The sequence below is a fragment of the Mobula hypostoma genome, chromosome 3, assembly GCF_963921235.1.
Source record: "Mobula hypostoma chromosome 3, sMobHyp1.1, whole genome shotgun sequence".
Taxonomy (NCBI): domain Eukaryota; kingdom Metazoa; phylum Chordata; class Chondrichthyes; order Myliobatiformes; family Myliobatidae; genus Mobula; species Mobula hypostoma.
The window spans coordinates 170,518,884-170,543,321 of NC_086099.1; the positions used below are offsets into that span (position 1 = coordinate 170,518,884).

General features: G+C 39.0%; 1 protein-coding gene across 1 annotated transcript in view; it reads left to right on the top strand.

Annotated features, from left to right (window-relative positions):
- Positions 1–24,438, top strand: part of dnah5l (dynein, axonemal, heavy chain 5 like) — a 296,635-nt gene that overhangs the window by 14,161 nt on the left and 258,036 nt on the right. The window contains exons 7-13 of the mRNA XM_063042366.1: positions 1,700–1,801; positions 2,796–2,982; positions 4,959–5,124; positions 9,456–9,549; positions 9,702–9,800; positions 9,885–10,066; positions 15,328–15,447. Of these exons, the coding sequence (XP_062898436.1) occupies positions 1,700–1,801; positions 2,796–2,982; positions 4,959–5,124; positions 9,456–9,549; positions 9,702–9,800; positions 9,885–10,066; positions 15,328–15,447 (950 nt within the window). The remainder of the gene's footprint in view (positions 1–1,699; positions 1,802–2,795; positions 2,983–4,958; positions 5,125–9,455; positions 9,550–9,701; positions 9,801–9,884; positions 10,067–15,327; positions 15,448–24,438) is intronic.

Here is a 24,438-nt window from a genome sequence, read left to right on the forward strand (position 1 = left end):
ATGCATCCTGTAAGCATTGTACTTCACTAGTGTGTCCACGTCTTTCTGACTGCTGAAACACTCTCTTACACTGCAAACCCAACACTGTAGTGCCCGTCTTTCCAAGTGGTAGCCTTCTCCAGGTGAAAGTTCTGCTTGTGTTGTTGTTTTAAGTGGTTGTAGTGCTTGACCAATTGGCGACTTCTAGAGGAGTGCTGTAATGGAGTAGCACCACACAAAAACTGACACAATGCAGTGGTACAGAGAGAAACTAGATAATACTGTTGTGGGAAAGCTGCAATTGAAGATTTTAAAAATAACGTTAGGCTGAAACTTAATGCAGATTAAATACATTTAAACTGTGATAAAGTATTTTTTTAGGTCTGAGAGTTTAAAGAACGTAACAGATGAAATCGATGTCTGAGCATTCTGAAAATACTTGGATGAGAAGACAAGAATTTGTTTTATTAAACATGGTTTAACATCAGGGGAACAGAAATACACCATTTGCACTATTTATTATTGAATTTATTATTACCATATATTTTGTTTGCTCTGTGAGCAAGGAATTTCATTGCACCTTGGTGTATATAACAAGAAATTAAACTGTCTGAGCAACATATACAAAATGCTCAAGGAACTCAGCAAGCCAGGCAGCATCTATAGCAACCCTTCAGCAGGACTGGAGAAAAAAAGATGTGGAGCAGATATAAAAGGTAGGGGAGGGGAGAGAGAAACCCAAGATGATAGGTGAAACCTGGAGGGGGAGAGATGAAGTAAGGAGCTGGGAAGTTGATTGGTGAAAGAGATTCAGCACTGGTGAAAGGGGGAGTCTGATAGGAGAGGACAGAAGGCCATGGAAGAAAGAAAAGTGGGGAGGAGCACCAGAGGGAGGCGATGGGCAGGCAAGGAAATAAGGTGAGAGAGGGACAAGGCGATGGGGAAAGGTGAAGGCGGGGAGGGCCATTACCGGAAGTTCAAGAAATCAATGTTCATGCCATCAGGTTGGAGGCTACCCAGATGGAATATAAGGTGTTGTTCCTCCAACCTGAGCGTAGCCTCATTGTGACAGTAGAAGAGGCCATGGAGAGGCCATATCAGAATGGGAATGGGAAGTGGGACATATGGTAATGAGAATTGGAAGTGGGTCAGATCGGAATGGGAAGTGGGACATATCATCATGAGAATTGAAAGTGGGTCAGATTGGAATGGGAATGGGAAGTGGGACATATTGGAATGGGAATAGGAATTGGAAGTGGTAGCCTTCAGCCTGATGGCATGAGTCCTCTACTATCATGATGTTGCTTGCATATTTTCTCTTGTTTGTGGTTAATCTGTTTGATCTGTGTTGCTCAGTGAGCTGGCATAGACTTCATGGATCAAATGACTTCAGGAAATATGGAAACGTGAATTCCCATAAAGGAATTCTACTGCACAAGGCAGGAAAGTTTTCTTTATTTTTTAAACAGAACCTTGAAGTCAACCAAAATAGAAGATCCTGGAAGTATAAAGACTTACCAGCAAAGAGAAAAAATGATATATGGGTCATCCTTTATCAATCTTCTAACAATCGTTTTTATTGCTGAGTTGAATCAGTCATGTAGGGCAAAGAGGATAGATACTGGATAATGATCGCTAAAATTATTGTTATTAATTTATGAAGCTATATCAACGTTAGTGGATTTTATTCATTAATATAAAATTAATCTTTTCTATTTAGGAAGTAAATTTTGGCATGCTGAATTGTTCTGAGGAGAATCTACTTCAAGCGTTGGAGAAGCTTCTTGGTAATGTAATGGTACCTGCGCTGCGATCCCAAGAGGTAACCTTTTTCCAAATGAGACACACAGCACAGTTATTATATATTTCATTTAAATAAAATAATTGTTTGTAGTTTTACATTAATCCTGCTCTTTGTATTGAAGAGTAAATTAATTAGGCATGGATTTGACACGGAATTTAGTAAAATCTATTGAAAATTCAGTTTATGTGTGGCTAAAGTCAAATATATCATGAGGGAAGGCTATCACCAACTGCTCATGATCTCTGAATGAACTGATGCAATGACGACGGCAGCCTTTCAACTTGATTGCCAGGAGTAACTAACATGGGCACAACACTGACATCTGCTGTTGGAATAAAAATCTGATTAGATATTTCCCAGACTAATCTTTGTGCAAAGACATGTTATAGTTTATATATAGATAGTTTATATATACAGTAGGTTCACTGAGGACTTGCCCATCAATATTGCCAACTGTCTTTTTCAGTATGGATAGTAAGTATTCAGTAAATATGAGTTTTTATTTCTTCATGGAAGGTTGGAGCTTATTGAAAAACGAGCACATGATACTAACTTCATGTTAGTTAGACAGAAAAGAGGCTTATATAATAGAACAGAACAGAACGAAAAGTTTCTTACGTAGGGTTTCTGTGTAAGAAATTTTGGAAGGTGAGCATTTTCGACAAGATTGCCTTTTTTTGTCTTTCTTTTGCTGCTTTCAAGAAGATGGACATCCTGTTATTTGAACTACTATAATTTGTACAATGAATGAGTTCATAAAGTTAAATAGTGACTTCCAAGATGCTACAAAACCCAGGCTGATCTTTCATACTAGTGACCGGAACTGAAGATTTTATTGTTAAATGCGCTAATCAAGGCAGTCATATAAAATCAGTTCAGAAAATTGAATTTTATTTAAAACCTAAACAGTATTGCAATTAAAGGCTTCAATGCAACAGGTTCTTTAATTTTTGTAATGTATTTTCAACAATTTGTTGGCAGTGTCAACATTTTGTTCTTTACTGATATGTAGAATTGGGGATCTATTAAAGAAGGACTAAAGAATGCTCAGATTCAAGAGTTCTTTGAATCCTTGGACAAGTTTGTCAGCAACTTGACTTCAGCCAGAAAAAACATGGAACAGCAAATTATTCTTACAGAGGTGACTACTGCTTACAACATTGATGACCTGCATACTCCCTCAGACTATTTGATTGCAGGTATCATATATTATTAATTTTTATAGCTTTAAGTTTTCAATTTGATTGTTTCGATTTGATAATGTTTTCAAAATGTAATGTTATTAAGTATAAATGTGCATATGTTATTCTTATTTAGGTTTTCCAAATTATTCAGCAGTTCCATGCTTTGAAGTAAATCTTATTTAACTCAGAAGTATAGAGAAAATTAAGATGTGAGAACTCAAAATCTCTGGTTACATTTTCATGATATCATTTGCATTGACATCTAACAGGGTTGACAGGAGGCACATAATTTACACTCCTTGCTACTGCAGATACATCTTTTCCACCTACAAGCCCATGGAACCATAAAATATTGTGGCAAACCACAGTTGTGGAGAGATGATAATACCTAGGCACTCCCAATGCTCCCGATGTCCGGTGCTCCCGATTTGGCCTTCTATATATTGGCGAGACCCGACGCAGGCTGGGAGACCGTTTCGCTGAATACCTACCCTCTGTCCGCCAGAGAAAGCAGGATCTCACAATGGCCACACATTTTAATTCCACGTCCCATTCCCATTCTGATATGTCTATCCACGGCCTCCTCTACTGTCAAGATGAAACCTGAGTGTTGGAGGAACAACACCTTATATTCCATCTGGGTAGCCTCCAACATGATGGCATGAACATTGACTTCTCTAACTTCCGTTAATGCGCCACCTCCCCTTCGTACCCCATCCATTGTTTGTTTGTTTATTTAGTAATTAATTAATTTTTTTTCTCTCTCCTTTTTCTCCCTCTGTCCATCTTACTATACTCCTTGCCCATCCTCTGGGCTTCCCCCCCTCCCCCTTTCTTTTTCCCTAGGCCTCCCGTCCCATGATCCTCTCCCTTCTCCAGCCTTGTATCCCTTTTGCCAATCAACTTTCCAGCTCTTAGTTCCATCCCTCCCCTTCCTGTCATCTCCTATCATTTTTGATCTCCCCCTCCCATTTTCAAATCTCTTACTACCTCTTCTTTCAGTTAGTCCTGACGAAGAGTCTTGGACCGAAACGTCGACTGTACCTCTTCCTATAGATGCTGCCTAGCCTGCTGCATTCATCAGCTTTTTTTGTGTGTGTTGCTTGAAATTCCAGCATCTGCAGATTTCCTTGTGTTTGCATACCTAGGCACTGTCTGCTTTGCCATTAAATAAAATTAAGGATCATCTTTTACCTCAGCACTGCTATTCCACTTTAACCCAATATTCCTTGATTCATTAAATTCTAAAAAAAAAATCAGTCTCTGTATTGAATATTTAAAATTGCCAAGTCTTTTCAGTAGATGAAAATAAAAAAATGCAAATATTGGAAATCGGAAATAGAAATGCTGAGGATATAAGGCGGTATCTGAGGCAAGAGAGTTGCTGCTCAAGATCAACAGAACTGAGAAGGAGAGAAAACAGGTTGGTTTTCAATAGCATAGAACGTGGAAGAAAAGAAGATTGTTCTATTAGGAGAGATTGCACAGACTGGATCTATACTGTCATTGGTTTTAACAGGGTTGATGCAGAGATGATGTTTCCCCAAACAGGCTGCCTCGAACCAGAAGTAATAGTCTCAGTGTTAAGTATCAGCCAATCATGATATATTTTATTGCTTTGAGTGAAAAACTTTCTTCATCAAGATAATAAGGAACCTTTGGAGTTACTTTACCAAAGGGAGCTCAATTACTTAGTACATTCAAAACAGAGATTGATAGAGTTTTGGATACTAAGAGAATCTGTGATTAAGGGATTTGTTCAGAAAGTGATATTGAAATAAAATCTTAAGATCAGCAAAAATCTTAATGGATGGCAGAGCAGGCACAAAGAAATCAAATGGCCTACTCCACCGTTTTATGTAGTTCTTGATTAGCACAAAGGCAAAGGTAACACTTGGTTTTATAAAAAGAACTGAAAATTCTTTAATTATTTTGTATTGATATTAATATACATTAAATAAATTAAATTGAGATTACTTTTTAACTCCCAGCTAACAACTCTGAGTTTGTGGAGCAGCTTGAGGGGGTGCTGATGTCATGGAGTAAACAAATCGAACAAGTTTTAGCTGAAAGTGAGCAAATGAGAAAAGAAGCAGATGACATTGGTCCTTCTGCAGAACTCGATCATTGGAAGATGAGAATGGCTAAGTTTAATAGGTATACTTTGAAATATTTCCAGCTCATTGCGTTGTTCTGTTAACTGATTGTTTTTGCATGCACTTCAGTTACCACTGGATTTAAAAATGTTTTGAAAAAAATCTAAATGGATGAACTTCACTGCTTTAAGTGCAGGTGCTTTATATCGTTGTGTGAATGGGCTTGAAGTCTGCTCCATGCTTTTTGCACACTAAGGACATCATACATTTTTGTCCATATAGAAACCTGTTCAAATATTGTAAATAAAGCATAAACCCAAATGTTAATGTTACCCTATGAGCTGGGGGAAATTGAGTGCAGGGTGTAGCCTGTCTGCAAATATGTTTTTCTCTTTTTATGGTCTAGTCCTTTCAATTGCTCTTCTTTGTTCTCATCCCACATTTTGTTTAGGCTCCAGGGGTCAATCCATAATAAAAAGACTGTTGTGGCACTTCTCTAAAAAGATGGTAGTACTCTAAGATTCACACAGCATGCTTTCATTAGCTTTGCATGCTTGTGTCTTAATTTGGTAGCAGTCCTAGAATTTGTTAAATCCTAAAAACACAAAACAGATTCTAGGGATCTTCACAGCTGTTGTTATATTTTCCCATTCAAAGCGGGCATAGAAGGCGTTGAGTTCATCTGGTAGTGAAGCATCACTGCCATTCATGCTATTGGGTTTCAATATCAAGGTCCTGGATGATAATGCGGTTGACAGGATCTGCAGATTTGTGGACGACACCAAGATTGAGGGTGTAGTGAACAGTGCTTGGTACAGAAGAGGGCTGGAATTAGATTGATTTTGATTGTGGTTCTTGTCTGGTTGGATCCTTGGGAGTATAATTTCTGAATATAACTGGTTAGAATAGACTATATATAGACTATATGACAATGTCAGATGGATATCCTACTGTCTTGTGTTTTTTTTGGCTAAATAAAGAAACAAATTTCCTTTTTACTTTGGCAGTATGTTTTTTTTTCTTGTCTTGAAAATATCACATACCCACAATGAGCACTGAAGAACCAATGTTCATCGATTGTTTTTTTTGACTTGTAATGAGATTCCGCATCCTTTTTCAATTTATATTTTTACAAAGTGAACTCTCTGGGTTAAGATATGATCTAATCAGTTACATTTTTATAAAAAATACAAGAGCTTATGAATTGTTAATTCAGCGCCTCCTCTAGTAGAATGAATCAGAATCAGGTTTATTATCACCGGCATGTGACGTGAAATTTGTAAACTTAGCAGAAGCAGTTCAATGCAAGACATAATATAGAAGAGAAAAAAAATAAATGAAATAGAAATAATAATAAATGAGTAAATCAATTATTGTATACATATATAGAATAGATTAAAAAATGAGCAAAAAACAGAAATACTTTATATTAAAAAAAGTCAGGTAGTGTCCAAGGGTTCAATGTCCATTTAGGGATTGGATGGCAGAGGGGAAGAAACTGTTCCTGAGTCGCTGAGTGTGTGTCTTCAGGCTTCTGTACCTCCTACCTGATGGTAGCAGTGAGAAAAGGGCATGCCCTGGGTGTTGAAAATCCTTAATAATGGACACTGGCTTTCTGAGACACCGTTCCCTGAAGATGTCCTGGGTGCTTTGTAGGCTAGTACCCAAGATGGAGCTGACTAGATTTACAACCCTCTGCAGCTTCTTTTGGTCCTGTGCAGTAGCCCCTCCATACCAAACAGTGATGCAGCCTGTCAGAATGCTCCCTACGGTACAACTATAGAAGTTTATGAGTGTATTTGTTGACATGCCAAATCTCTTCAAGCTCCTAATGAAGTATAGCCACTGTCTTGCCTTCTTTATAACTACATTGATGTGTTGGGACCAGGTTAGATCCTCAGAAATTTTTACACCCAGGAACTTGAAACTGCTCACTCTCTCCACTTCTGATCCCTCTATGAGGATTGGTATGTCAGCATTTAATACCATCATTCCCATAATCCTGTTTGAGAAGTTGTAGAACCTGGGCCTCCGTACCTCCCTCTGCAATTGGATCCTCAACTTCCTAATGGAAAGACCACAATCTGGGCGGATCAGTGATAAAATATCCTCCTCACTGACAGTCAACACTGGCACACCTCAGGGGTGTGTGCTTAGCCCACTGCTCTGCCCTCCATATATACATGACTGTGTGGCTAGGCATAGCTCAAATGCCATCTTGGTAGAATTGTTGGTAGAATCTCAGGTGGTGACGAGACGGCGTACAGGAGTGAGATATGCCACCTAGTGGAGTGGTACCGTAGCAACAACCTGGCACTCAATGTCAGTAAGATGAAAGAGCTGATTGTGGACTTCAGAAAGGGTAAGACGAAGGAACACATACCAATCCTGATAGAGGGATCAGAAGTAGAGAGAGTGAGCAGTTTTAAGTTCCTGGGTGTCAAGATCTGATGATCTAACCTGGTCCCAACATATCATGTAGTTATAAAGAAGGCAAGACGGCGGCTGTACTTTATTAGGAGTCTGAAGAGATTTGGCATGTCAACAAATGGACTCAAAAACTTCTATAGATGTACTGTGGAGAGCATTCTGACAGGCTGCATCACTGACTGGTACAGAGGGTTTACTGCACAAGACCGAAAGAAGCTTCAGAAGGTTGTAAATCTAGTCAGCTCCATCTTGGGTACTAGCCTACAAAGTACCCAGGACCTGTTCAGAAAGCAGTGTCTCAGAAAGGCTGCGTCCATTATTAAGGACCTCCAGCACCCAGGGCATGCCTTTTTCTCACTGTTACTATCAGGCAGGAGGTACAGAAGCCTGAAGGCACACACTCAGTGATTCAGGAACAGCTTCTTCCCCTCTGCCATCCTTTTCCTAAATGGACATTGAATCTTCGGACAACAACCTCACTTTCTTTCAATATACACTATTTCTGTTTTTGCACATTTTAAAAGATCTATTCAATATACGTATACTGTAATTGATTTACTTGTTTATTTATTATTATTTTTATTTATTTTTTTCTCTCTGCCAGATTATGTATTGCATTGAACTGCTGCTGCTAAGTTAACAAATTTCATGTCACATGCCAGTGATAATAGAACTGATTCTGATTTTGATTTTGCCATGATGGCACAATGTTTAGGACATGAAATTAATAAACCAGAAGCTTGGACAACTAATTTTAAATCCAGCAATGGTGTCTGTTGGTGTTCTAAATCTAAGTTACAATAATATTCTGAAATTTGGAACAAATATTCGTTAGTAATTACAGCAACTGTAAAAAAGCCTAAAAAACATGTCATAAAGATCCCATCAGATTCATTGATGTCTTTTAGGGGAACCCTTGACTGATAAACAAGTTAAGGACTAAAGGGAGAAGGCTCAAAAATGGGGTGAAAAAAGTCAGCTATGATTGGTTCAGATAAATAATTGATGGGCTAAATAGCCCTATTCTGCTCTTGGATCATGTGGTCATTATCCTTATTTAATCTAGCCTTTTATGATTTCACATCAACCGTTAAGTGGTTGGTTGACACTGAAGGGGCCTTGTAGTTAATTCTGTTGTGGCTCACTACCACCTCTGAAGGGCATTTACAAATGGGTAAAAACTGCTGACCTTGGCAGCGAAGCTTAGATTTCAGAAATGATTTAAAACAAACAACTGATGAAGACACGAGACCATCGTGCAATTCATGAAAGCCAGACAGCAAATCTCATATTTTCACTTCCAAAAACAAAGCAATTAATGCCTGGTGAATTAGTACTTCCAAACAGTTGGCTGATCAATCATTCATCAATACCCTTCAGGAATTTCTCATAGGCAACATGTGTTTTCAAACCACCTCCCGCCCCTCAACGTATCTCAAAACATTAACTGCATATTTATCTAATGAAATAGTGCTCAACTATTCTGTCTCATTGTAAACTGAAATGGTAGTTTCTAGTTCCCAGTTCCCTTCCTTACCTTCCTAAAAAATTTATAGGTAGTTGTCCTAGCAAACTTCAGCAAATGTGAACTAGAAATGGAATACTTTTTCAGATATTCTTTTTGTTGAATTCTCATGTTAAAATTAAATCTCCCACTTCTGCCACAAGGATGATTTCTATGGTTGTAACTATATCTATGTTTATAATCTTCCCCTTGCTATGGGAGATCCTTAAACATAACTATCTTGAACTCTGCTGTTTCTTAATCATCCAATCACCAATATCACTGATACTGGAATTCATTTTTTATTACTCCAAAGGCATCACAATATATCTGAATTTCTATGCTACTAACTCCTAAATTTCTCTGGCTCTCAAGCTAAGCATTTTATCTAGATTTGTGAAGTTGAATTTGTATATTCTGTGCCCTTAAAATTTTGTTATTTTTATTTTTAATTTTAGCCTTCTTGATCAAATTAAGAGTCATCAAGTAAGAAGAGTTATAGGTATTCTTCAGGTTGCAAAGTCCAGGTCATTGAAACATTGGAGAAAACTGGTAAATTTCACTTTTTAAACTAAGTTTGATAGGCAACTGTTATATTGTTCGTAAGAAGCTGCTCACAGTTGAGTAGTCATATATTCTTTCATCAAAGCAATCATTGAAAGTGTCAATTCCTTGCAATAATCTATTGTTTTCTTTTTACCTAGGATGGCAATATTACAGATGCGGCCAATGAGGCTAAGGATAATGTGAAATATCTATACACACTGGACAAGTTCTTTGGGCCCCTTGTGAAATGCTCACCGGTTGGTTGATGCATTCTAATTAATTCTACTGGATTAGTGTATAACATTGAAGAAAATATATTTCAACATTTATTATTGTTTCAGGCCACCATGATTGAACATGTCCCTAATTTGATGAACAGTATTCGAATGATCCACAGCATTTCAAAGTACTACAATACATCAGAGCATATGACCTCTCTTTTTATCAAAGTTACCAATCAAATGATCACTACATGCAAAAAGTACCTCCATCAGAACACTGGAAAAATTTGGGAGCATGACAGGTAATCAAGTTATCTATTTTTGACACAGATACTTTAGCTGAACAATATTTTAACCAAACCTTCTATAAGTTTGCTGAGCACAAAATTAAAGAATGAAAACAATGAATTTCTATGGAATTTATTGATCAATAATTGATTTCTTGTGTCTTGACTCATTCAAGTAATAGAAGGAAGATTTTCTTTATTGCTAAAGCATTCTTTCATTTTTGCTTTTGCCCATTCCATCCTGATTCTTCCAGGAATAGCATAAATATAATGAGTGGAATTGAAACTTTTAATGCATATCATTATCCACTATTGCTAATGAGATGGTGATGAGTTACTTTCTTAAACTGCAGCAGTACTTCTGCTGAACATACCAGCAGCAAACATTCTGATGGAGATATTACATCAATTCTAATGGATGGGAAATTCAAGGGTTCAGACACAGTGACGATGAGAAGTAGTGATATATTTCTGTATCAGATGTGACATCACCTGCCACATTTGTAGTTTAAATGTTTCCTGCCATAGAGTCATGGTCATCAAGACATACAACAGGGAAACAGCTGACCAAGATTCCCATCTAAGCTAGTCCCATTTACCTATGTTTGGCCATTAATCCTTTTAGCCGTTTCCATGTAAGACCATAAGACTTAGGAGCAGAATTAGGCCATTCGGCCCATCAAGTCTATTCTGTCATTCCATCATGGCTGATTTATTATCCCTCTCAACCCTATTCTCCTGCCTTCTCCCCATAACCTTTGACACCCTGACTAATCAAGAAACAATGAGCCTCTGCTTTAAATATACCCAATGACTTGGCCTCCGCAGCCATCTGTGAATTCCACAGATTCACCACCCTCTAGCAAAAGAAATTCCTCTACATCTCTGTTATAAACAGAAGTTCCTCCATTCTGAGGCCGTGCCCTCTGGTCCTAGACTTCCTCACCATAGGAAACATCCTCTCCACATTCACTGTATCTAAGCCTTTCAAAATTTGATAGGTTTCAGTGAGATTCTTCCCCCCCCCCCCGCTCTTCTAAACTCCAGCGAGTACAGGTCAAGAGTCATCAACACTCCTCGTGCATTAACATTTTCATTCCTGGGATTATTATTGTGAACCTCCTCCGGACATTCTCCAATGCGAGTACATCTTTTCTTAGATAATGGGCCCAAAGCTGCTCAGAATACTCCAAGTGTGGTCTGACCAATGCCATTTAATGCCTCAGCATTACATCTTTGCTTTTATATTCCAGTCCTTTTGAAATGAATGCTAATATTGCATTTGCCATCCTCATCACCTACTCAATCTGCAAGTTAACATTTATGGAAATCTGCAGAAGGACTCACAACTCCCTTTGCATGTTTGAATTTTAGTTTTTCTTCCGGTTAGAAAATAGTCTACGCCCTTATTCCTTCTACCAAAGTGCATGAACATACACTTCCTTACATTATACTCTGTCAGCCGCTTCTTTGCCCATTCTCCTAGTCCATTTAAGTCCTTTATCTAGCCTGCTTTTTATTTCCTCAAAGAATTTCAACAGATTTGTCAGACAAGATGTTACCTTTAAAAAACCTTGCTGACTTTGGCCTATTTTATCATGTGCCTTAAGTACCCCGTTACCTCATTCTTAGTGATAGACTCCAACATCTTTCCAACCACAGAAGTCAGGCTACCTGGCCTATAATTTCCTTTTTTCTGCCTCCCTCCCTTCTTAATGAGTGGAGTGGCATTTGCAATTTTCCAGTCCTCTGGAAATATTCCAGAAATTTAGTGATTATTGAAAGATCATTACTAATGCCTCCAAATTCTCTTCAGCTACCCCTTTCAAAACACTGAGGTGTAGTCCATCTCATCCAGGTGGCTTATCTCACTTCAGGCCTTTAAACTTTCTAAGCACCTTTACCTTATTAAGAGCAACTACTGCACACTCACTTTTGTTCCCTGACACTCTCGAATTTCTGGCATACTGCTAGTGTCTTTCCACAACGAAGACTGATGAAAAATACTAATTAAGTTCATCTGACATTTTATTGTTCCCTATTACTACCTCTCTGGCATCATTCTCCAGAAGTTCGATATCCACTCTCACCTCTCTTTTACTCTTTATATATCTGAAAAAAATGGTATCCTTTTACATTATTGACTAACTTCCTTTCATATTTCATTTGTTCTCTCCTTATGGCTTTTCAGTTGACTTCTGCTGATTTTTGAAAGCTTCCCAATCCTCTACCTTTCCACTAATTTTTGTTATATGTCCCTTCTTTTACTTTCAAGCTGTCTTTGCCATGGTTGTGTCATCCTCCCTTTAGAATACTTCTTCATCTTTAGGATGTATCTATCCTGTAGCCAATGCTGTTTTGCTATCATCCCTGCTGAGTATCCCCTTTCAATCAGTTTTGGCCATCTCCTTTTTTTCTCATGGCTCTGTAATTCCCTTTACTCCACTGTAATGCTGATACACCTGATTTTAGATTCTTCCTTTCAATCTGCAGGGTGAATTCTATCATAATATGATCATTGTCTCCTATGGGTTCTCTTACCTTAAGCTCCCTAATCAAATCTTCTTCATACACAGCACACAATCTAAAATTGCCTTTCCCTTAGTGGGCTTAACCACAATCTGTTCTGAAAATCCATCTTGTAGACATTCTACAAATTCTGTTTCTTGGGATCCAGCATCAACATGATTTTCCCAATCTAACTGCAAATTGAAATTCCCCCATGACTTGTAATGTTGCCCTTTTTACATGCCTTTTCTATCTCCCTAATTTGTTAGCCCATGTCCTGGCTACGGTTTGAGGCCTGTATACTGTATAACTCCCATCAGGGTATTTTCACCCTTGCAGTTTTTTAACTCTACCTACAAGGATTCTATATCTTCCATTCTTATGTCATCTCTTTCTAAGGAGCCACCCCACCCCTCTGCCTTCCTCCCTGTCCTTTCAATGCAATGTGCATCCTTGGATGTTAAGCTCCCTACAATGATCTTCTTTCAGCTATAAATCAGTGATGCCCACAATATTATATCTGTCCATGCCTAACTTATTCCATATACCTTATTTGGTATACTGTGTGCATTCAACATAACACCTTTTGTCTTGTATTCATCACCCTTTTCGATTTTCCTCCCAAGTTACTCTTCAACTCATCCCACTGACTGCAACTTTGCCCTATCATATGCCTGTCCTTTCTCACAGTCTCACTACACACTACATCAGCTTGTATGCCAACTGCCCCATTCTCTGCCCTATCAATCTAGTTCCTATCCCCCTGCACATTAGTTTAAACCTTCCCCAATGGCTCCAGCAAACCTGCCACAGGAATAGTGGTCCCCTTTGGATTCAGGTGTAACTTGTTTGTTTTGTACAGATCATCCCTTGACCTGAATAGATCCCAATGATCCAGAAATCTGAAACCCTGCCCAATGTACCAATTGCTCAGCCATGCATTTATCTGCCAAATCATCCTATTCCTGCACTCACTGGCATGTAACACAGGCAGGAATCTGGAGATTACTACCCTGGAGGTCCTGGTTTTCAGCATTCTACCTCACTCCCTATATTCTCTCTTCAGGATCTCAACCCTTTTCCTAACAATGTCGTTGATCCACAATATGTACCACGACTTCCGGTTGCTCTCTCTCCCCCTTTAGAATGCTGTGAACCCAATCTGAGGCATCTTGGACCCTGACACCTGGGAGCTAACATACCATCCGGGTGTCTCTTTCATGTACACCGAATCTGCTTTCTGCTCCTCTTACTATGGAATCCCCTAACAGCGTCTGAGACCTGACTGCTGTGGCTTTGCTCTGCTAGGTCACCCCCCCACAACACCTGTTACTGAGGGAATGGCCACAGGAATACGCTTTCACCCTCCCGATGGTCACCCAGTTATGTGTGTCCTGTTGATCAACCTCTCAGCCTCTTATCTGAAGTTCATCCAGTTCCTGCTCCAGTTCCTTAACACGGTTTGAAAGAAGCTGCAGCTGGATGCACTTTTCTGTCAGGTGTAGTCGTCAGGTTCACTGGAGGTCTCTCTGCCTTCCCACAAGAGCATCTGCTATCCTGCCTGACATCCCCACTGCTCCAGCTGTGCAATAAGAAAGAAAGAAAGGAAAATTAAACAAAAAAAATCTACCTATTGTCTCCACCTCTCCTCACCAAAGCCTCTATGAGTCAAAGCTTGAGCTCACTACACTAAAACTGGCCCACTCACACAAAGGCTTTTCTACTTAAACTTAACTTCTTTTTATTGGACCTTACCAAGTGTCTGATGATGCGCAATCCAACATCTATTCGGAAACTGTGGTGTGTAGCATGACTCAACTGCTCCCGCTCACTTGTTTCTAATTCTCCCTCCAGCTACAGAATCTAACTTCTCCTTGCGAACTGTGGCATGCACAATGTCCTGACTGCCCCACTTGCTTTTTTCTTAACCCCCTCTCTCCCACTATGCAATCCAACATCTCCTCAGGAAATGTAAGTACCTGTCCATTGTATCAGCTCACATCTCAATGTTGTCTGGGGATTGCTGTAAAGAGGCATCTATTAGATAGGTTAACTAAGTTTTTCCCCTCACTGTCCATTTCCCTCTTTAGATGCTGCTTGACCTGCTGAATTCCCCCAGTTCTTTTTGTGTTGGTCTTAAGACATCTATTGTTTTCTTTCCAGAGGCTTTACCAATGGATTTGAATATTGTGCAGTCAATCTGACAATGCCGGAGAGAAGGTTAGGGATGAAACTGCTACTGATGATAGATGGAGCTCCCTGCAGCAGTATCCTAGGGCTGTGATGATTGACCTCTGCTGTCTACAACTATTGTGAAATAGGACTCCAACCACTGAGGTGTTTTCCTCTTGATGCCCGATGAGCTAATTTTTACATTCTTGTACTCAGTGGTAGTCACTTCCACTTAATCTCTGGAATTCAGCTCTTCTTCTACAGTATTAATAAAAGATCAGATATTATCATGTAAAAAGTTTTTGATAGTTATAATGTATATATTTAAGAATTATAATACACTTCATTGTTAATTATATACCAGATTTTTTTTTTCTTAAGTTTCCTGATTAAAATAAATGCTGAAACTTTTGGTGATGATTTAAAGTAGTAAGCGACTTATACAAAATACTGGAGGAACTCAGCAGGCCAGGCAGCATCTATGGAAAAGAGTACAGTTGATGTTTCGGGCTAAGATCCTTCACTTAAGATAGTAAACTTGTATGAACTCATTGGATGAGAAACAAACACAACTTTTTACTCATTGTCCATTTCAGAGAGGAATTTCTGAAGAGAATCAAGGATTGTATGCAGTTAAACCTTGAATATCAAAAACACTTCCAACGAATCAGGGAGAAGCTTCGGGAAAATCCAAAGGAGAGACAGTTTGAATTTAGGTAATTATATTGTTTTGATTTAACACTATCCTAAATACTATTTGCAGCTTAATTTGTCTCTTTATTTTAAATTATAAGTTCATTCCTATTTAGAGCTTCTGCACTATCCACACTGCTAGAGTTGCAGAAGGTATGGGACAGGCAAATAACTAATGCTGTTTTAAAGCAAAGACTTTGAAGTGTATGTAAGCATTCTTAACATATTTTAACACACAAAAGATTAACGTAACATTCTTTTGCACCATTTCTATCTCTGGCATGCCAACTGTCATGCTTGTTCTGTTAACTTTTCGGTCCTTTGAAGTCTGCCTCTATCTCCAAGGCAGGTAGGGTTATTTCTTCAAAATATAGGGTCATTATTGGTACCTAAATAGGCCTCCTGCAACCAGGTAGTGTGCCAATAGGTGATTGTATAGATTGTAGAAAAAGAAGATTCAATGCTTGACCCCAGAGAATAAAAGAATAACTTGAAAACGCTGATAAACTTGTGAATAACAGAATATTTTGGATGAGAAAGTGCATGAAATGTTAAACCATGTGGAAATATTTTGCAGGTCAGGGAGCGTTTATGGAGGGGAACAAGTTATTTGTTCTAGTAAACTTGCAATTAACTTGAAGTTATTTTTGCTGTTTTGTATTTCCTGAGATGTAGTCTGTCTGTTGAGCACTTTCTGTTTTCATTTCTGATCTTAAATGTTTATTGTATTTCCCCCAGTAGATTTTAATGTTTGTTTTGCACAGGTGAGCAAGGAGCACAAATTCCTTGATTACAGCAGCTTCTGAAAATGGGACAAAGTCATATTTCTTTGTTAATAATGAATTATTTACTGAAGCACATTGATCATTGCTGAACCTGTTAACATTCATGTTGCAGTTTAGTATACTGAAGGCATAGATATGCATCTCCTACTTTTCTCTGTGGAATGCTAGAAAATATGTTAACATTTATTGTGTGCCATGCATTTGACAACCATCTGAACAGGTGTTAATGCCCTGCATTATGGGCTGATCATACTAATCAGAACAGATCCAAAGGTTCCTTGGAAGATTGTTTGAACTTTTAAATGTAAACATTTTGTGTGATTGCTGTCTTGGGGATTTTGTCAAAGTGGCAGGGCTTAGAGACAACTCCAGCATGTCGGAAGTCAAGCTGACATTCAAGTTTCAAAGAGGCAGTCATAATTTTGCTCATGAATAGGACTATCAGCTTGCAGTTTCCATTTGCTGGCTCTATATTTCAGACCACAGCAAAAAGAAAAGCAAGTGAAGAACTCTTTGGAACAAGTAACCAAATGAGGTCTGAAAAATAACTTTAGACTTGAACTTTACTATGACTTACTATATAAAATGGTCACGGAGCACGACAGTACAGAAACAGGCCTTTTGGCCCATCTAAACTGTTATTCTGCCTAATCCCATCTACTTGCTCCTGGACCACAGACCTCCAAACCCCTCCTGTCAATGTGCTTATTCCAAACTTCTTATGAATGTCGAAATCGAACCCACATCCACCACTTCTGTTTAATTGGAGTGAAGAAGTTCCCACTTAGGTTTCCCTTAAATATGACGTCTATTTCTAGTTTCACCCAACCTCAGTGGAGAAAGCCTACTTGTGTTAACCCTATCTATACCCCTCAAAATTTTGTACACCTCCATCAAATCTCCCCTCATTTTTCATTGTTTGCAAATTTACAGTGAATGAAATCTTCCTTATGTTTAAAAAAATCTTACACATAAATTTAGATCTTTAGGTTTAATGGGCAATGAACCTAAAATTCAACAGCCTTGAGGTAATGCTACACTTCCATAAAACCAGGGTTTAATAGAGCCATAACATTACTTCATGGCTTTTGAACTAAACCCCTGACTAATGAAGACCAACACACGATACACCTTCTTAACAACCCTATCAAATTGTGCGGCGTCTTTGGATCTACGGATGTGGACCTCAAGATCCCTCTGCTCCTCTGCTCTCCTAAGAATACTGCTAAAACCCCCACATTCTACCTTCAAATTTGACCTGACAAAATGAATCATGCTCTTCTGGGTTGAAATTCACCTGTCACTTCTCAGCCCTGCTCTGTATCCTGTCAATGTCCCTTAGCAACCTTCCACACTATCCACAACTCCACCAACCATTGTGTCATCTGCAATCTTACTAACCCATCGTTCTCCTTCCTCATCTAAGTCATTTATAAAAATCACAATGAGCAGGGATCCCACAACAGACTCCCGTGGAACACCACTGGTTACTAATCTCCAGGCAGAATGCTGTCCATCTACTACCGCCCTCTGCTTTTTATGGACAAGCCAATTCTGTATCCACACAGCAGAATCATCAAACACCATACTAAAACTTATATACACTACATCCACTGCTCTCCCTTCATCAATGTACAGAATATAAGCTTAAGGACGTTATGACACAACCATACAGAATATTAGTTAGGCTGCAGCTACAATTCTGTGTGCAGTTCTGTTTGCTATACTATAGGAAGTACGTGATCGCATTGGTACAGAGGCAGTTTATCAGGATGTTGCCTGGGATGGATCAGCGATGACAAAAGACTGGATAGGCTGGGTTTGATTTTCTTGTAGAAAAAAGACTGACTGAGGTATACAAAACTAAGAGGAGCGCAGGTAGTTTAGATAGTGAGAAATGTTTCCCCTTAGCAGGGTCATCTATGAACAGAGGACCTATTGTAATTTTAAGATGAGGGGTTGGAGACCTAGAGAGAACCTGAAATGCTATGGCATAGAAAGCTACAGATGGAGTGCTGTTAAGATGTGATTTAATAGAAATACAAAATAGGTTCTTGATGGCCAGTGAGCCTATACTGTATGACTTTCTATGAGACACTGACTCTAAACTTCACGCAAAACCCTAATGTAGAAATCCCAAATCTTAATGAGAGCGATTGGTGTAGCAAAGTGTCTTAAAGGGCTTAAAACTGAGAAACTAAAGGCAGTTGGAAACTGAGTTATCATGGGCAAAGGAATTTGAAAGTGGAAAGGAAGGGAAAAAAATTAGGAAATTTCAGAAAGTAGAGATACAGCGGTTGGGTTAAAGGGATTCTGAAATGGTAGGAGTTTAAGGCTCATAAACTCTGCTGATAAGAGTAAGAGGACGCTGCTAGGACTGGAAGGATGAGTGAGAACGTTGCATGACAATCGACGTGGAGATTACATGGAGCCGGTTCAGTTATAATAAGGAGAGTGAACCGATATGCCTAGGATACATTATGGGGTAGGATACTAATATGAAAATACTTGTATCCTGTCTTTGACCTGAAACATTAATTATTTCTCTTTCTACAAATGCTGCCCAATCCACTGAGTGATTTCAACATTTTCTGTTTTAATTTCAGATTTGTTGTTTAGAACTGCTCTGAGGTCATAAATGTTTGAACATAAAACACAGAACAGTTCAGCACAGTACAGACCCTTTGGCCTACAATGTTGTGCTGACCCTTTAAGCTATTCTACCATCAATCTGACCTTTCCCTCCCACATAGCCCTCCATTTTACTTTCACACGTTGGTCACACATTAAATTGTAATATGATGGGAACGCACTTCTACATAATTCAAAAGTCTAAATCTGGGATAATTTCGTTGTTATGAGTAATAGCAATTAATTTTACAAATTCTAGTAATCTAATACTTATGTCAACCAAACTAATTGACGTGGATGCAAATGTAGTTAACATCATCTTAAAAACTGTAATACCTTTAGTGTTGGAGAAGGATATTTAGTTCCGCTATTTATTTCAGCCAGAAACCTTTATTTTTACAAGTATATGAAATTCAGGAGGACCATGAATATAAGAACTGCTACTAGAAGATGTATATCTTTGGTTACATTGGCTTAATAAATCTTACTGATTATAAAGCTGAAAATTGTATTGCTTTAGCAAATATGCAGAATCCATCAGTGTGAGTTTTAATAGATAGGTTTTGAAGCTGACCTGACAGCCATGAACATCTAAGGGATGATTCACAGTTTCCTTTCTTGTGTCAAAAGTGTCAAAAATTAATCGTTTTACAAGGAGATTGTGGGGGACAGAAGACTGATGTAACAGCCTACATCTTTGTGCACTAAGACAGCTATTACAAAACACCTTATGCAGATTATTTTAAAATGTATAAATATAATTTGAAACTACAGTATGCATATTAATATCAGATTAAACATAAACAGTGGATTTGAATGCTTTTGTAGTAGTAAAGTTACTATGTGTTTTTGATCTTTTCAATTTTTAATTTTTTATGAAATACAAGAAGATTATTCAGTCTTTCATGTTTCTATGGGTACCCCGAGGATTCATATTGGTTTCACTCCACATTTATTTCTCTGTAACCAAATAAACTTCTGTTGATCTTCTGCCACCCATATATACTAACATACAGTAACTAATTAACCTACTAAGCAATGCTTCTTTGGTCATGCGGACAATGTGTAAACTCTGTAGAGGCAACAACCAAAAGCAGGGGTTAAACTTAAGTTATTGTAATTATCCAGCAGCAGTTTTAATTGTACACCACTTATTTGATTAAAAAATCATTATCATGTCCTGATCCTACTGTATTACTCTGTAAGCATATTATTTATATTAATTGACATGGTGTATCTTAAGTGCATGTGACAGGACTCTGCTCTGTGGTAAAGTAATTTACATTGAGAAGTCTTAATTTAACCAGGAGAGGGAGCACTTGACACATAAATAGCCACAAACACAAGAGATTCTGCAGATGCTGGAAATCTAGAGAAACACACACAAAATGCTGAGGGAACTCAGCAAGTCAGGCAGCATCTATAGAAAAAGGAATAAAATGTTGATTTTATTCAGCCCAAAACATCAACTGTTTATTCCTTTCATGCATTTTGTGCAGGTTACATAAATTTAATAAATAAAGGCTGGCTCTGTTACAGGCCTCTAACTGGACATACTGGAGATTGTGGTAGAACAAAGGACCCTCCAGAAAATGTGGCAATTCTGGATAATGTTCCTCATCCTCTGCATGCCAAATTGGCTGAACAGAGGAGCGCTTTCAGTAACAGACTGAGACGACTGCATTCTTACCTTCGGCCATTAGGATCTATAATGAGTCAACCTATAGCTGGGGAAGTGATGAAACCCCTCCTGTATGACTGTTATTAATCTCTGTTTACCAGAACTCTGTTTAAGCCCTGTTTAGCTCTGTTTACCACACCCTGCTATCACGGACACCCTGTGCAATACTACCATCACTTCTTATCTGGACAGTGTGAATGTGCACCCATTACTGTATAATATTACGATCATTCTTGCTCTACCGTCTTATCAGTGTGAACTTGGAAATCTTGTAGATCTTGTAATCTTTGACTCGTAAATCTTGTACATCTTATTTTTAAGGTAACTTTAATATTTTGTCTTCTAATATTTGTATATTTGAATATCTGTGCAATGCTACTGTAATGCTACTGTGAAACCGTAATCTCCTTCGGGGTCCATAAACTATCTATCTGTCTATCTAAATAGCCTCAAATTCAGTGTCAAAACCTAGTTCATTTACACAGCCATTTGAAGAACATGTCTAGAAATTCAGCTATGCTCTGAAAGGCAAATTAAACTGGTTCTATACTGGGAGCCCATATCAGTTACTTGTGGGGCCTGAGCTGTAAAATTCTGTCATATAATGGGCTCAAAGCATCCTACATGATGGAATCAGAATCAGATTCATTATCACTGATATATAATAGAGTTTACACTGGGAATATTGTACAAATGTCTTCCACCCACCTGCTCCGTCATTGTGGAATCAGTGAAGGAAATTAGGTGAAGGACAGCTCATAATGGAATTGGGACGGGGAAGAAAGATGAGGTGGGCAATAAATAGAGAGTATTGGGCCCAGGTGCAGGTGGGGATGGTATGGTATGGGAAAATTGGTAGATGGAGCATCTGAGGTTGGATATTCAGAGAATAAAGTACCAACATTTGGGGGTGAGGCATCGGTGCAGAAAAATAGACTTATGATTTGATGGCATTCCAAAGATGGTGAAGTTGCTTGATGTGTGGTTAAAGGGGGGGCTGGAATTGTACATGTTTGGTTGTGGGATTGAGGCTTTGGGGATCAGGTAGCTGGAAGCAGGACTATGCAGTAAAGGAGCAGCAGATATATGAATGGAAATATAAAAGGCAGAAGAATTATGACTGTTAATGGGAATGGTCATGAACATAATAATACTTTGATGATCTACCTGCAAGCTACTTGTTCCATGGCAACACTCTGGGTAAATGTGGTGGCTTTTAACATGTCAGTGTAGACTTTGGCTTTCAATTGTAGACCTGCTTCATTGTGGCTGGTCTGCACAGCATGTGGCCCTCGAATACAAAATAAAAACACTGCAAAAATGTTGTTGGAACGTGCATTGGGTGCTATTGGACCAGAAGGAGAAATGCACAAATCTTGCTCACTTTTTATTTAAGTGCTGAAGGAGGGACTAGTGAGTCTGAGTTAAGACAGATCACAATGTTGTAGAAGTTGACAACAGTTCTTATCACATATCTGAATGAGAAATCACAACATTGAATTCAGGCATGGGGAAAATAGAAACATAGAAATCCTACAGCACAATACAGGCCCTTTGGCCCACAATGCTGTGCTGAACATATACTTACTTTAGAAATTACCTATGGTTACTCATAGCCCTCTATTTTTCTAAGCTCCATGTACCTATCCAAGAGTCTCTTAAAAGAGCCTATTGTATCCGCTTCCATCACAGTCACTGGCAGCCCATTCCACGCACTCACCATGCTATGTGTAAAAAAAAAACTTATCTCAGACATCTCCTCTGAATCTAAGGCCAAGCACCTTAAAATTGTGCCCTCTCATGTTAGCCACTTCGGACCTGGGAAAAAGCCTCTGACTATCCACACGATCAATGCCTCTCATCATCTTATACATTTCTATCAGGTCACCTCTCATCCTCCGTCACTCCAAAGAGAAAAGGCCAAGTTCACTCATTCTATTCTCATAAGGCATGCTCCCCAATCCAGGCAACATCGTTGTAAATCTCCTCTGCACCCTTTCTATAGTTTCCACATCCTTCCTACAGTGAGGTGAGCAGAACTGAGCACAGTTCACCAGGTGGGGTCTGACAAGGGTCATTTATAGCTGTAACATTACCTCTCGGCTCTTGAACTCAATCTCACGGTTGATGAAAGCCAATACACCGTATGCCTTCTTAACCACACAGTCAACCTGTGCAGCAGCTTTGAGTGTCCATGGACTTGGACCCCAGATCCCTCTGATCCTCCACACTGCCAAGAGTCTTACCATTAATACTATATTCTGCCATCATATTTGACCTGCCAAAATGAACCACCTCACACTTATCTAGGTTGAACTCCAATGAAAATTGAACCAATGAAATGAGTATCCAACTCATTTCTTTAAAAAGCAGGAAGAGGAGAGTTACAGTCCCAAGTGGACAGCAATACAATGTTATTTCTAAGTTAGCAAGGAAGCAGGGTGACAAGGATGAATTTTGTTCAGCTCAGTCACTGGGAATAAAACTGAAAATTCCGGAAACACTCAGCAGGTCAGGCAGCATTTATAGAAAGAAACAGTTAACTTTCCAAGTTTGGGACTCTGTCAGAACTGGAAGAGAGAAAAAAACAAGTTAGTGTTCAGTAAGAGAGAAGGCAGAGTCGAAATGGACAGAACAAATGGAATGACTCATTCAGCTTCTTTGTCTGTGTAGTGTAGTGTTAATGATAAGGCTGTGGGACGTGCCCAATAGGTCAGGTTGTACAAATAAAATATGAAAAATTGAGCCAAAAACGATGACATGGAGAAACGGCCAGTTTCAATACTGAAAGAAAGAGTGATTAGAAAATACAGTGCTGAGTCCATAAGTTCGTAATACGCCCAGATGAAAAAAATGCAAGCTGGAGGAACAGCACCTCCTTGTAACAGCACAGGGGTCACAGACAGGAAGGTCACTGTGGGAGTGGGATGGTGAAGTTAAGTTGCAGGAAACCAAATGTTCGGCATTAGTCTTTCAGAGTGAATACATAATTGAAGTTGGTTGATAATAACCTTAAGCGTCCCCCCCCCCCACCTTTGAGGAAAACCAATGGTTGACATTGATGTTTGGGATTGGAACTGCATTAGGAGAGATTGACCAAAGATTGGATTAGGGTCTTGAAGGACTTGTGATCGCCACAGTGAGACTCAAACTCAATAAAACAAAGTGAAGGTAGTGATAGAAGTGACACGCCTGGCAGATATTCCTAGGATCCAACATTTCCTGTGATTTTTCAACAAATTTGTCCCCTCCTCCTTCCCTTTCTCCTGAGGTCCATTCTACTCTTCTATCAGGGTCTTTCTTCTCCAGCCCTTGACCTAGCCCACTCACCTGGCTTCACCTCTCACCTTCCAGCTAGCCTCTTCCCCTCCCCAACCTTTTTATTCTGGTATCATGGCCCTTCCTTCTCAGTCCAGAAGAAGGGTCTTGGCTGAAATGTCAGCTGTTTATTTTTTTCCTTATTCTTTTCTATAGATGCTGTCTGACTTGCTGAGTTCCTCCAGTAGTTTGTGTGAGTTGTTCTGGACTTCCAGCATCTCCAGACTTTCTTGTCTTTAATATTCATCTTTTGCCTGAGTGATGTAAATAAAACACTTGAGACATCTGCAAAGGAAAGACGCTGAACAGCATGGGAAAGCAGCCAAATAAATCAGACATGATCATAGGGATTGCTCTCTACATCATTCCCTTAACCAGTCACCTCCCACTGATCTCCCTCTTGACTCTTATCTTGCAAGTGTGACAAATGCTTCACCTACCACAAACCTCCATCATATCCACCATTCTGTTTTGTTTTGTTCTGTTCTATTTTATCTGGTGTTCCTAGTGCAGCCTCCTCTATATCAGTGAGGACCTGGCGTAAATTGGGGGTTACTGTTTTGTCAAGCACTTCTCCTACCTCTGTAACAATTTTCCAG